Here is a 14489-nt window from a genome sequence, read left to right as displayed (position 1 = left end):
ACTAGAAACTTCATCAATATACAGACAAATAATTAATAAGACTGTTTATTATGAACTAAAAGAGAAAACAATGTGTTCACTTGGTAAACATAATCAATTTTCATTGTAATGAAGAGGATCCTACAACTGACCCTCGCACCAAAACTGAGCAGATGACATAGGCAATCAAAATTGTTGTTTAGTGTGAAGAAATCATCGGTGATCCAAATGAAGACACAATTAGATATTTACTTAGCCAATAACAAATCGGAAAATAATATTTTAAGGTGAAAGGATATTGAAGGAGAGATCTTGCACCATTTTTATTGGAGATGGAGAATCCAAACCCATCATGAAATTTCGGGATACCATGACCAATTGAATGACACAGAAAGGTCTATGACTCGAAAGCTAATTGAAATTTTAGTTATAGAAATAAAGTTTTTTAGTATTTGATATTGATAAATTTCTTTAGTATTTGATATTGAAGTTGTTTATTTAAGAATATTTTAATGGAATTTTGTTGAAGTAATTAAAAAAAAAACTAATTTGTTATTATTTATGATGCTTCAAAACTCCTCAATATGTCAATCATGCAGCAAACACATTTACAAGGAGACCCCTTAACTAAATCAGATTGACAACTTCAAAACATTTAGGCCTACAAAGAAACATGGAACCAATATCCACTAACGCCTCAAGATCCTCTTCAACGAGCAAAAGCTCGATTTTGGGCTAAATTAGGTGATGATAAGGTATTATTGTATAGTGTTAAACACATGATATAAATATAGTAAAAATTGACAATTCTAATTAATTTAATCTCTCTTCCCTTTTGTAGGTGTTAGAATCAATAGCATTTGGAGTCCTGGTGAAGGAAGGAAAAGAGCAACAAGAAGCAATATCATAAGCAATGGACAATCTGAAGCAGTTGGAAGAAGAACTACAAGGAAATAAATTCGTTGGAGCATTGGATCTTGCTTTGGGTTGGATTGCTTATTATGTTGCTGTTTTTGAGGAGGTAATTGGCCTTAAACTTCCCTTTGCTCACACAATGGATTAATGAATTTGGAAATTTGGCTGTAATAAAAGAATCATGGCCTCCTTTTCACAAATTGGTTTCTAACTTTGCTGCCTTGAGAGAGTCTCACATTTCAAAACCAACAGCTAAATGATCAAACATTTCTACAATGGACTTCAAGGACTTCACGTGGCATCTTATATCAGTCAAGGATCAAAAATTCAATTTTATTTGTAGAATTTCTTCATTTTAACATTTATCATATAATAATTTTACGATGATTCAGCAATCAATTTCCTACTGGTATGCCTAACTACTAAACTTGCTCAGTTTCAACTCTTAATAAAAAAAAAAAAGAGTTTAACAATACGATGAAGCATAAACTAGAAACTTCATCAATATACGGACAAATAACAAGGATGGTAATAAACACAGAACCAATATTGATGAAGTTTTGCATTTAGAACATCAATCCATCATTTTGTATTTAGACTCCGAGCTAGCTAGGCCTAACATGTTGCCTCAGAACATCAATCCATCATTTTGTATTTAGACTCCCTCTGTATGTCAATCATGCAGCAAACACATTTACAAGGAGGCCCCCTTAACTACAACTTGTCTCTATCCTAGCCTACTTCTTAATGGAGATTGACTGTTCTTCAAACAAGGCTATACCAATAGATACCTGGCAGAACAAGTTCTAAACACAGAACCAATATTACCAATAGATACCTGTAATCAATAGTTCTAAACCCCGAAGAAGCTCAACTCAAATAAACAAGCACAAACAGACAGCCAAGAACCCACGTTCTGAAACTTATTCTGCTTATTTAGAGCCTTATTCCGGTGGAATTCGGAGAACCTTATTCTACTTTTATAACTTTTTTCCTTATATATGAATGAATTAGTGACATGATGCTATTAACTTCTGATTTCTCAATTGCTAACAATTTGATTTTAAAACACGAGATCGCTAGGTTGAATTCTGATCAAACTAAAAAAATTAATGATTGCTAACAATATTACTAAGTTCCATGATGGCATCTCCTTCAAAGTCATCACCAATTCGATCTGTAGTTGTTCTTCTTCTTCTTCTTCTTATTCTTAATCTTCTTCTGGACCCGGTAACTCCAGCTTGAGTCATCAGCAATTCACCTTCTTGAGCCTTAGCAGCTGAAGTCTCAGGGCTGAGATGGGGAGCCTTAAACTGCTCTGCCCCCTGAGTTTGTAGCTGCGAGCTCAAGTCCTCAATCTTAGCCTCACCAAAGCTCACATACGTATCTGATGTTAGGCTCTTGAAAACGTCAGGTTTTGAGATGACGATCAATTCTGTTGCCAAATTACTGCGAGTCTGAGTCGGAGTCGGAGTCGTCTTCATGGTCATACTTTCTTCAGGAACAAAAACAACCCCTGACGCCTCAACAATGGCTTCTTGGTACTCAGATTCTTGACCCTTGTTACCTGAAACTTGTTGGTTGCTTTCATCAGCTTGATTATTATATCCTTGTTCAGTAAACTCATCACATTCAACTATTTCATCATCTGGACCTCCTTCAATTGCTATAGCATCTACAAAAGTAGTGCCCTCCACCATCAGGTTGTTATCAATTAACTTTCTTTTCCCCAATTCAAATCCTGAATTCTTCTTTTTTGAAAACTCAGAAACAGATTGTTCTGTTTTATCAGAAGATTCAGCAACAGAATTCCCACAAACATCTCTAGAAAGCATCATCAGAGAAATAGCAACTTCTTCTTGTTCTTGCTCAATTTCAGTAACAGATGAATTGGCAGTATTAGTACCCATGATTTTCCTTGTCCGCCTCTGTGATCTCTTCTTCTTCTGATTGGGAGCAGCAGTTTCATTATCAGATTGTTGGCTATCCATAATACTAGTCCATGAATCCTGCTCTTCTTCTTCTTCATTATCTTCTTGTTCTTGTTCTTCCATGAGCAATGATTTCTCTTTTTCAGTTGAATGAAACTTCATATGACCAAAGAGAGCTTTCCAAGATTGGAAACTGGTTACCAGATTATGAATATAAGATAACCATTGCCTGAACTTCTGAGCTAAATTCTCTGTGGTCAACACATGTGCTACATACTCTGGCTCAATTTGACTATTAAAGATTGAAACATCTGGCAGCTCAGCCTCAGATTCAGGAACAATAACAGCAGTTAGAGGATCATAAGGAAGCATTAGAGGATCATGTGCCAAAGCAGCAGTTGGCGAAGAGCTACTAGAAACCATGGGACTAATAATGAAACTGCCACAATCATCTCCCACAAAGTCATCTATCATAGCTGCAGATGCAGTCTCAGAAAATGAATCACAATCATCTACCACAAAGTCAAGATCTTTCTCACTGTCAATAGATTTTCTCAGCGGATAATCTGCTAGACAAGAGAACAACGAGTAAGAAAGTATGGAAAACAATAAATTCTATTGTATTATATATTGCTTGAACATTAACGTCATTGTACATCAGTATATATACAAAATACACAGTAAAGTTCTAGTTGTTATGTACAATACAAATCCTAATGATATTTCTTATTAGTAAATAAAATTGAGAGTGAGTGTCTGTGATATGTGTAGAGTGTGTGTGATATGTGTAGAGTGTGCAGCAAATTGAAAGAAGAAAAGAGTGATTCAGTTGCAAAATATTTGTAAAAGTTTTAGCTAAAAATAAATTTTCTTCAATTAAGTCTTTCATATTCAACACAAGAGCCATTTTGTAAGGTCCATGATAACAGATGGTATAAACTCTTGTATTACTGCTTGAACATTAACATGATTGTACATCAATATATATCCAATATTAAACCATCAATAGTTATATAATATATAAAAAAACAGAAAATCTAGAGAGAAGGGAAGAAAAAAAGAAAAAAAAAAAAAAGAAGAAAAAACCTGAATATAGTAAAAAGATCCTTTTAGAAAAAGGATACATCCCAAATGTTTGATTTGAAACAATCGAAGATTGTTTTCTAGTAAAAGGATTGTCACTGACACATCTTCTCACGAAGAAATTGGTTATTTGGCTCATTCCTGAATTTCTTGGATTGGTTTGTTGAGTTGAAGCCATGATACCAAGCTTTTCTGCTCAAACTTATGATTTCTTTGAATAGAAATGTAATATAAGTAATATGAGGGTTTTTGATTTATAAGAATTAGAGAACTGGAAATGCACTTAGTAACAGCTTGTTTTGTAATCTATTTGAGAGATTTTAAAAGAACTCGTTTTAACTTTTGACTGAGAATGTTTTAAAAGACATTTAGGCAAAAAGGAACATAAACTTTGACTAAAAAAGAAAAAAAAGGTAAGGTACTAATTTTCATTTAAGGGTAATTCCTAATAAATAAAAGTTTACATATTCTATTATAAGTAGGTGTGATCAATTTTTATTTCCATATAATTAATGCTTGAATTTTCATTTAAAGTAATATTTGGTAAATTTTCTACCTTAAATAGATAAACTTTCCATAATCAAATAATTTGTAAGAAAAAATGTAATTAAATTTTGCTTCTTAATTTAGGCTTGACTTTTATTTAGGGTAATATTTTTCATATATGTTAACAATATTCTCAATTTTATTTACTTTACATACATACCAAATTGATTTATAAAATATTTAAAATACTCCTTATTAAAATTCACATTTTATTTGACATATGTATGTAAAAATAAATTCGATAAATACAATTACGTATATATTATATACGTTATTCAAAAATAATCAATTCAGAATGTTATCTCGAAACAATAAAATTAATCCAAATTGATAAAAAAAAATGTCATTTGATTTTAATAATACATTAAAATTATTCCTTATTATAATCCTCAAGCAATCGTTCATTTGCCTCTGCCCTAAAAGGAAACCTAGAATCAGAAATTGTTTAGAAAACAGAGCAACCCCTAATTACGAAAGAATGAGGTTTCAAAGCAATCAAAATACATCAGTCGATCTATAAGATTATAATTTAATATCTTCACATTATATATTTTAGAGTCTAGAGTTTATAATTTAGGTTATAGTTTATATTTTAGGTCTATAATTTATGTAAATAATTAATTAAACATATTTAATTAATTTATTAGATATACATATATTTGGAATTTGTCGAGCGTGTGTCATATATACAAGGTTATAGTTTATATTTTAGGTCTATAATTTATGTAAATAATTAATTAAACATATTTAATTAATTTATTAGATATACGTATATTTGGAATTTGTCGAGCGTGTGTCATATATACAAATATACAATAAAATCACTCTTAAACTAGATAGAAAGTTTTCCTCAAAAAAAAAAAAAAAACTAGATAGAAAGTAATTATTAATATTGTCAGACTCGGGGCGAGTTGGCCAGTCCGACCGATCTGACTAGGAACTAACCAGGTCTCTAGTGTAGGTGAGATTCGGTTTATTGATATCCAACAACCCGGCAAGAACCGGGGTCAACTCGAGAGCTGGGATGAGTCCGTGTCTTTTTTAATTAAGTACAGACAAAGGGTACAAAATAAAAATAAAAAATAAAATAATCCCCCTCTTTTTCAATATGTATATTTATTGTTCACTCCTTTCCGATCCTCGAGCTTTTTCACCTTTGGTTTGACTACATATATCAAGGGTATTGCTATATACCGCAATATGTTTTTCCAACCACCGCACTATTTTGACAATTATGCCCTCCTCATAATTTAAACTCAAAAACCAAAACTTTTTTTTCCTCTCTTTCTCTCCCAAGCCTAAAAACTCTAATTGGACGAAAATGGACCCGAACATTTCCGAAGACCATGATTTCGTACACGAAGTAATCCTACGATATAAATTAAAATTAAAATTTCGTTTTTTAATTTTTTAATTTTTTTTAAATTGGATTGGCCTAAACGGATGCGCCGCTCGTTCCGTCGTAAGGCGGAACGAGCATGGCTCTCGTTCCACAGTACGGTGGAACGAGGGCGCCGTTCGTTCCACCTTTAGGTGGAACGAACGGCCGTGCCGTTTCCACCTCGGGTGGAATGGACAGTTCGTCCGTTCCACCCTTGGCGAAAACGGCACGGCGTTTACCGTAAATTCATACGGGTTTTGCCTCCGATTCGGAGGCGAAACCCGTGATTTCTGAATAATTTAAAAAAAAAAATTATCGGAGATTTCATGAAGCCTTTACCCGCTCCTGGCTTTGGCGGCGTGTTGTTTTAGGTCGGGTTTTTTGAAAAACCAAAAAGCTAGAAAGGATTTGAGAGGATTTGAGATTTTTTATTTTTTGAGTTTAAATTATGAGGAGGGCATAATTGTCAAAATAGTGCGGTAGGTGGAAAAAATATTGCGGTAAATAGCAGCCCACTATATCAATTTGAATTTTACTGCAATATGATTGCAGTTTTTTTACTTGATACTTTTACAATATTGAAAATGTTCATTAGTTTCTTGCAATTTCTTAAAGGCATGACTTTTGATAAAGGAAAAACTAATATAAAAAATGCTTAAAAAGCAATTGATGGCTACGTATATATATATATAATTTATAAAAATAATTTTAAATTAATTGTATATTCTTTTTATTTATTTATTACTACATCACCCAATCCAATTAATCCAAATGTCTTGATTGAATCAAGTGAATTATGACCCAACTATATATACGTTTTGATGTGTAGATTCAGTTCTACAAAATTTGTAGTTATACGCATTAATGGGGCATTTGGTATTCTATTGGGATAGGGATAGGGATAGAAATTGGGATAGGGATAAATGGTTGGGATAAGGATAAAAATATGATAGTCGAGAATTATTATTTAATGTTTGGTATGTGGGATATGGATGGGGATAAAATAATACATTTTACTATTTTAACCTTATTTAAACTACATAAGGTTAATTTGAGGGATAAGATGGACTTTTCCATCCTATTAAAATCGCAGGAGCTTATCTCACCTCCTTGTACCACCCCTCTCCTGGGTATAGGATTTGAGGGATAAGAAACTTATCCCTCATCTGTCTCACTCTTCTATCTCCCAAACAAACACGGGGTAACTTATCTCGTGTTGTTTATCCCTATCCCACCTCCTATATCACTTCTAACAAACACCCCGTAAGAGTGAATGAATTAAAAGAGATTGAGTAATAAAATAAGGTGTAATATATATTCTTTTAGCATTACTAGAACAACGGTACATATATTTGATAAATTCCATTATATGCCCTTCTCCTTCATCTCCTCCATTGTAATAAATTTTCCATCTCCACAAATTCGAAGTAATTATATAAAATTTGCTTATAGTAATTACTTATGATTATTGAAAATAAACAATAACAGAAAAACGCACAAATAGAAGAAATCCAATTATTTAATTCCTAAAATCAAGGTTTTCTAAATAAATGTTAGTCATATATGTTTCAGTATTCTCTCGTTCAATCCCTAAAACCAAGAATAATTTGAGATAATTTGGCAAGTAATAATTGAATTTCCATATAATTAATTAAAATATCGCCTACTCTGTAATTTCCTCGAAAATCAAAGTATTTTCAAATTTGAGGGAGTTCGTGAGACACTAAGACATATGGAATATAAACAACTCTAAACAATCAGCCTAAATAACTACACCAGCCATAGTCTCTGAATCATGGCAGACTAAAGAAAAATGACGAAACAAGATCACATTAGTGATTAGTTATTTGCCAAACTGCCTGATTCAATATATCCTCTCGTTTTTTCCATCAACCAAAAAATCCATTCAGACTACCATTTTATCGAAGAGATGACCTAATCAATGGACTTGTGTTCCAGCTCTAAAATTTCATGAGTTTGTTATGTCGACTGAAAGATTCTCTAGATTCATGGACAATACACTACTTCTCTACGACGAATTGCAAGTTCATAAAAATAATAGAAAGTTATTATAAAAATAATTATTATAATAATTATTAAGATATGACATAAGAATGAGATTGAATATGAAGGAAAAGGAAAAAAAAAAATACTCTAACGCTGGTCAAAATAGGAAAAACTTCATTGAAACAAGGGCTAAAGCATCCAAAATAAAATAATTTGTGATGCTTTGGAAGGAAACAATTACTAGACGAGTAAGGAAAGAAGAAATGAGAATGGACGGGCAAAATGTGGACATAACTTTTCATGTTTGAGCTACAAACAACATGGATTGAAATGCTAACGAAGGATATCAAAGGAAATGTTACCTCATAGGATTGTTTTCCAGCAGGATGAACTTCATACATTGAATTTCTTCATTTAGATTAGAACTACCTTATAGGATCCTCTAATCTGACGATATATTGTGATTTCTGAAACACAGAGCATTATGATGAAGATTTAATTTCATAAAACAAAGCATCTGTCTTCATGCTATTAATTAATTAGATGTATATATACAATGCACTAAATTTGGAATGTAGAGTTTTGCAGATGAGTACCTTAAGAATTGATTAATTAGATGCTATTAATTAAGTATTGAATGGCAATCCTGCAATCATTAGCTTAATTCAATAAATTTAATTATAATCAGAATTAGAAGCAATAATTTCATTAGAGTTGACCATCTACTAACCTTTCTTTCATCAATTAACTCATGCTCAAACAATGGATGTACACTACACTTAATTATTGCATCATGACTGCAGTGCCGTTTGTCTTCAGGCTTTCTAGCAGAGAACTGGAAGAATGCCGTATATTTACCACCCTTAACAAAGTCATGGCTCTGAAATATAAAATCTTGAAGTAACACGTGCTTTGATTGAATGACGATGCCAGAAAACAATGGTGAAACTGAAAATACTTCAAGACGTGAACAGTGTTGACCAGACTCAGCTATGCAATGCCCAACACAATCAACAAGGACTTGACCATCGCGAAATTCACCGGCTTTGGGATCTAAAACAGCACAACCATAACAACGAAGATAGGGATTCTGCTCGAGTAGTTTGAATGAGAAAGACAAAGAATTTCCTTTCTTGTTTTGATATGTCATCTTTTCTGGCACTTCACTTCCTTGGAAGCATAACCCGATAAGAGGTCTCTTGTTCTGTTCCATAAAACCAATTTTACACGTTAAATAGTATGGAACAACTATACATTATTAATGCTAGAAAACAGTATAAGCTTGTCAAAAACAGAGGCTTCTGTAAGAAACAAAACAAAGTGACCTAGTTAACAAACAACTTAGTTTTAATCATTAGACGTTAATTTACAGCAAAACACTAAACCCATAGATCATAATGCGCACCTTGCTATTCAATCCCCTAAGAATGTACAACAACAGCTTATTCATGATACAAATACTAGTTAAAGAGAAAAATAAATAAATGCAACAGTAAACAAAATTTATACAATATCCTAAACAAAAGTATACCTCAAGATTTGCCCACAATAGATGGTCCATCATTTGATTATGTTGGTTCTGCTCCAGAGAGGTGCATTCGCTTATATTCAGCATTCTCAGCATAGGAAGTTGTTGGATGCATTCAGGTAAATATTTTAGTTTCTTGCAGTGACCTAAATCTAGTTCTTCCAGCATCAAAAGTTGTTTGATGCTTTCAGGTATGATCTCAAAATTATTTCCTCTTAAATACAGACGCTGCAATGATGTTACAGAGCACAGACCACAGGGAAATTCTAAAATGCCACAGTCATTTAGATTGACATACTCAAGATGGGGAAAATCTCCTGTAAGAGGCGCGAGTATCAAACCTTGACACTTAGAAAAGTCCAAAAGTTCCAAGTTCCTCAGATTATTGATGGAGGATGGTACTTCTTTTATGCCACTTCCATCTCCAACAAGCTCCTCCAAAGATTCAAGATTTCCCAAGTTTTGTGGAAGGCCATGTAAATTCAAACATTCACCGACGTCTAATGTTGTACAAGCACTCAAATTGAAAATGTTGTCAGGTAGTTCTTTTATATTACTTCCACGTGCGACAAATTTCTTCAGAGATTCTAAATTCCCGAAGTTTTGTGGCAATCCATGTAGATTTACACATTCATTGACATCTAAGCTTTGAAGATTTTTCAAATTGCAAATGCTTTCGGGAAGTTCTTTTATGCCACTTCCATATGCATAAAGTGTCTCTAGAGATTCTAAATTGCCCAAGTTTTGTGGCAGGCCATGTAGATTTACACAACCAGATGCATCTAAGTAAGATAAACTTGTCAAGTTGCAAATGCTATCAGGTAGTTCTTTTATACCACTTACACGAACTTCAAATTGCTCCAGAGATTCTAAATTCCCCAAGTTTTGTGGCAATCGGCACAGATTTTCACAATATGCGATATTTAAGCAAGAAAGACTTTTAAGATCACAAATATCATCCGGAAGACTCTCTAGCCTTGAGCATCTTTCCAATGAAAGAGTCTTAAGACTTAAAAGACCATGAAAGCAGCTTGGCAAAAGGCTAAGACTAGAACATCCTTCAAGACTCAGCGTAGTAAGCTTGCTCAAATATTCAAAAGAAGAGGGAACCTCAACCAAACTTGTGCACCCGTAAAAATATAAAGCCTCAAGATTTGAGGCTCCGGACAAGTCTGAAATTTTGATTAACTTTTCACTGTAAGAGAGATCAATTAGTTTCAGATTTGCAAGGTTCTGCACAAGGAAAATGGAAGACTGGATTAATATTTTGTGCACTTCGAAGTAATAAACACCTAAATTTGCATCCTAAATAGTACCTGAACTCCGTTCCAAAGTTCTTCAAGCTGACTATCAACCATGTGTAATTCAACGAGTTTCTCTGCACAAAAACTCACTGGCAAAGATTTGGAAGGGTATTGATTCCAACAGAGATACCTAAGCTGTCCTGGCAGATATTCGAGGCCTTGAGGAAGATGTACTTGGATGTTAGTATTGCAGGGTGATACACTTGAATAGTAGAAGTTGAGATATCTGAGATTATACATTCTCTCAAATGCTTTAGGACTTAGGTTCATGTTTCTGATTTTGGACATATTCAATGATATACCTTTAATAGCTTCAGTTCCCTGAGAACAACCCAATGGTAATAAATTAGTTTAAAATACATACATTTATCAGACTGGAGCTCATTTCTTAGCAAAGCAATATTTATTATCAATCCCAAGATATAAGAAAAAGAAAAAGGTCAGATTGCTTGATTCTTACCATTTCCTTAGTCAACAGAATATATAATTCTTCAGGATTCCACTGCCTACTACGGTTTTGTAGCGCCTTTTCCTCACAAATAATGTCTTTGGCCATTTGTTGAATCAAGTCATGCATATTCAAACAATTTTTAAAAGATATAGATATAAGAGCCTTTTCAACAAGACAACTTATTCCTATTTTTGAACCTCGGACATCTAATATCCTTTCCACATCATCTCTGCATCTCAATTTAAAGAAACAAGCAATATCCAGAAATACTTCCTTTTCAATATCAGACAATCTATCATAACTTATTCTCAATATTTTCTGAATTTTTTGGTCAGATGTGCCTTTCAGTTTTTCCAACTCATCTTCCCATTCTTCCACTCTTCTATGGTATAAATTGGAACCTATGATTTCAAGAGCCAATGGAAGACCTTGAGAATATTGTACTGCTCTTTTAGAAAGTTCTACATACCCTTCATCAGGAACTTTTTGTCTGAAAGCATGCAAATTAAAGAGCACAGAAGCTTCACGGTCATTTAATTTCTCTACTTCATACACTTCAGCACCCATGTATTTGAGCAAATGTTTATCTCTGCTTGTGACAATAAGTCTACTCCCAGAACCACAGTAAATCCCTTTTTCTATTATGGATTTAATTTGACCAAAATCACTCACATCATCAAGAACAACAACTACCTTTTTTCGCGAAAGCCTTTTTTTGATGAATGAAGATACATCCATGAAACTGTCTTTCCCTAATAAATTAGGAAGGATTTCATTTTGTAGTATATCTACACCCCTTTCTGACTTTTCCCTAACATTTCCACAAAGCATTGAGCTTCAAATTGACTCCAAACACGATCAAAAGTTGCCCGTGCAATAGTTGTTTTGCCAATACCGCCTACACCCCAAATTCCAACCACATTCACATCTTCATGACATGATAATGCAATTACTTTTTCTACACGTGAATTAATTCCAATTAATTTATCATCATCAGAGGAATCACTTGAGAACAAATCATTTAGTTTCTCTAAAATTCGTCTGGTAATTTCCTCAATCAATTTGGAGTCAGACCTGACCAAGTCAAAACGATAACAAAATTCATCTTAATTATGATTTGGGTTATTGAATTTTCAATAGAAATTTTGGCTAGTTTAATGTTTAAAGGAGAAGTTAACAAATAATACAAATGTAATGAGCTGGTATTCTTTCACAATTTCAATGAGAATCAAAAAATGCTGAAGCGGAATTAAAAGTAAAGTTACTAACTAGAACAAGATTTAGGGAACTTACTTGAAGTTGTGGGAATCGAACCCTGACAGCTGGGATGCTTCGTTCAAACTTTGGCCCCAACTCTGCACTAAAGACTTGTCAAATCTTTTTCTATGTTGAGCAATGGCTTTCCCAAAACTCCCAGTCAGGTGTTGAGGATGAGTTGGATCTATACCATAGAAAATCGGTATGACTATCTGTCCGATCGTTTCCTTGCACTGAAGAATCTTCACCAGCTCATCCAAACACCATGGAGAAAACGCATAATTTTGTGAGAAAATGGCAATTGAAATATATGATCCTTCAATTGTTTCCAAGAGGGATTTTGAGATCACTTCTCCTGATTTAAGTTGTTCATCCACAAAGGCATCAACTCCATTCCGCTTCAAAGCATCTTGAAGATGACTGAGAAAACCATCACGGACGTCTGAACCTCTAAAATTGATGAACACTTCATGTTTCTTTGAAGTTGTCGAAGAAGAAGAAGCAAGAGACGACGAGGACGAAGTAGAAGAGGAAGAAGGCTTGATGCGTCTCGCAAATGGTGAAAGAAGAAGAGGAATAATTAGAAGAAGAAGCAACCATAATACTATCATAACTGAAGAAAATCAGTGATTCATGAAAAAGATTTAATTTCAAAAGCTGTTAATGACATGACACAGCTGTTCTTGAGGTGATTTAGAAGGAGAGTTTCAAAGCCTGGTCATGGAGACTAAATTTAGGGGACAATTATAAATTTGGGTAAATTTGAAAGCCATTTAAATATTAAGACCGTTTCAGTCTTTTTTTTTTTTTTTTTTTTTTGAAGGGTGATTTCATGGCGAAGAGAACTTCTAGCAACCTCGTTCCATCGGAAACAAGCAAATTACGGCATCGTTGTCATGGGTAAGGCAAAAACAAAGGTCGAAGCAAAGGAAAGGTAAATAATCTTTATCTCATTGTTGGGTATAGTACATTGTTATGTTTGTTGTTTCTGTTTGAGTTTATAGTACATTGTTGTGTTTGCTGATACTGCAAACTATATTATGTCGCGTTTGTTGCGTTTGCTGCTACTACGATAATAATGGCGTCTGTGGTTTGAAAACGACGCGACAAAGTTTATTTTCTATTCTCTGTCGCGTTATTTGAAAACTTGACATATATAGTTTCATTTCTCTGTCGCGTTATTTGAAAATGCGACAAACGCGACAGAGTATAATTTTTGTTCTCTATCGCATTATATGAAAACGCGACAAAGTATATCATTTTACTCGGAAATGGGGCAATTTCCTAGAGTAGCGAGAAACAGACATGTGTAGCATTATCCACCATGGAAGTTGAGTACGTGTCTTACTCATCCGCAGCCCAGGAGACCGTTTGGTTGAATAGATTCATGGATCACCTAAACATTGTTACAACAAGCTCTCGAGTAATAATCAGCAGTGATAGTCAATCTGCTATTGCTTTTTCTAAGGATCAAAGATTTCATAGTAAAGCAAAACATATTGAAATCAAGTATTATTTTGTTAGAAAATAGTTGCACGCAAAGAAGTCTGTATGAAATATGTTTCGACTCATGACATGATTGCTGACCCTCTAACGAAACCTGTCAAGAGAGATGTTTTTGTGAAACATATTAGGTCTTAGGGATTACTTAGGATTTAAACATATTTCTATTACATGTAACTTTTGTGACATGTGTTTCAAATTCAATAAAGTGTCTTTTTGAATCATCTATAATACACGTATATGTAAAGATTGTATGTTAATGTTTGCAATTGAGCATGTCATACAGAGTAGCAGCTCATTCACACAAGCGTTTACCCTCATTTTGTTAATTGTGGTGACAAAGATAAAGATGAGGCGAATTTTTGAGTAAACGAGAACTTGCTCAATACTGTTTTGCAGTAATAATGGATCCATGTTCTTTAGCATGTAGGATAGAAATATAGATATGAGTGGATAATATATATATATATAAGATTATTTACAATCTCATATTTCAATCAAAGTTGTTTGAATGAAATCTTATGTCTTAGATAACCGAAGGTAATCCTATAATGAGATTGACTAAAGTTAGATGGTATGGCACATCGAAACTGAAACCTTCATA

At 33.6% G+C, this 14489-nt stretch overlaps 1 protein-coding gene and 1 pseudogene across 1 annotated transcript; both read right to left on the bottom strand.

The window, feature by feature from the left end:
• Nucleotides 1-1921: 1921 nt before the first annotated feature.
• Nucleotides 1922-8308, bottom strand: LOC136226888 (uncharacterized). Its single transcript, XM_066015561.1, has 2 exons — nucleotides 8205-8308; nucleotides 1922-3391 (listed from the first exon to the last, which is right to left on the bottom strand). Exon 2 carries the CDS (start codon nucleotides 3297-3299, stop codon nucleotides 2004-2006), a length of 1296 nt encoding a protein of 431 aa, XP_065871633.1. The 5' UTR covers nucleotides 3300-3391; nucleotides 8205-8308; the 3' UTR covers nucleotides 1922-2003.
• Nucleotides 8309-8445: 137 nt separating this feature from the next.
• Nucleotides 8446-13136, bottom strand: LOC136226886 (disease resistance protein RPV1-like; annotated as a pseudogene).
• Nucleotides 13137-14489: the final 1353 nt, after the last annotated feature.

This window comes from Euphorbia lathyris, chromosome 4 (genome assembly GCF_963576675.1).
Source record: "Euphorbia lathyris chromosome 4, ddEupLath1.1, whole genome shotgun sequence".
Classification (NCBI taxonomy): domain Eukaryota; kingdom Viridiplantae; phylum Streptophyta; class Magnoliopsida; order Malpighiales; family Euphorbiaceae; genus Euphorbia; species Euphorbia lathyris.
This window is presented reverse-complemented; position numbering and strand designations above follow the sequence as displayed.

Bases quoted from the DNA above. Each gene is read 5' to 3' on its own strand.
- LOC136226888 (XM_066015561.1), bottom strand. From the start codon at position 3,299: ATGATAGATGACTTTGTGGGAGATGATTGTGGCAGTTTCATTATTAGT.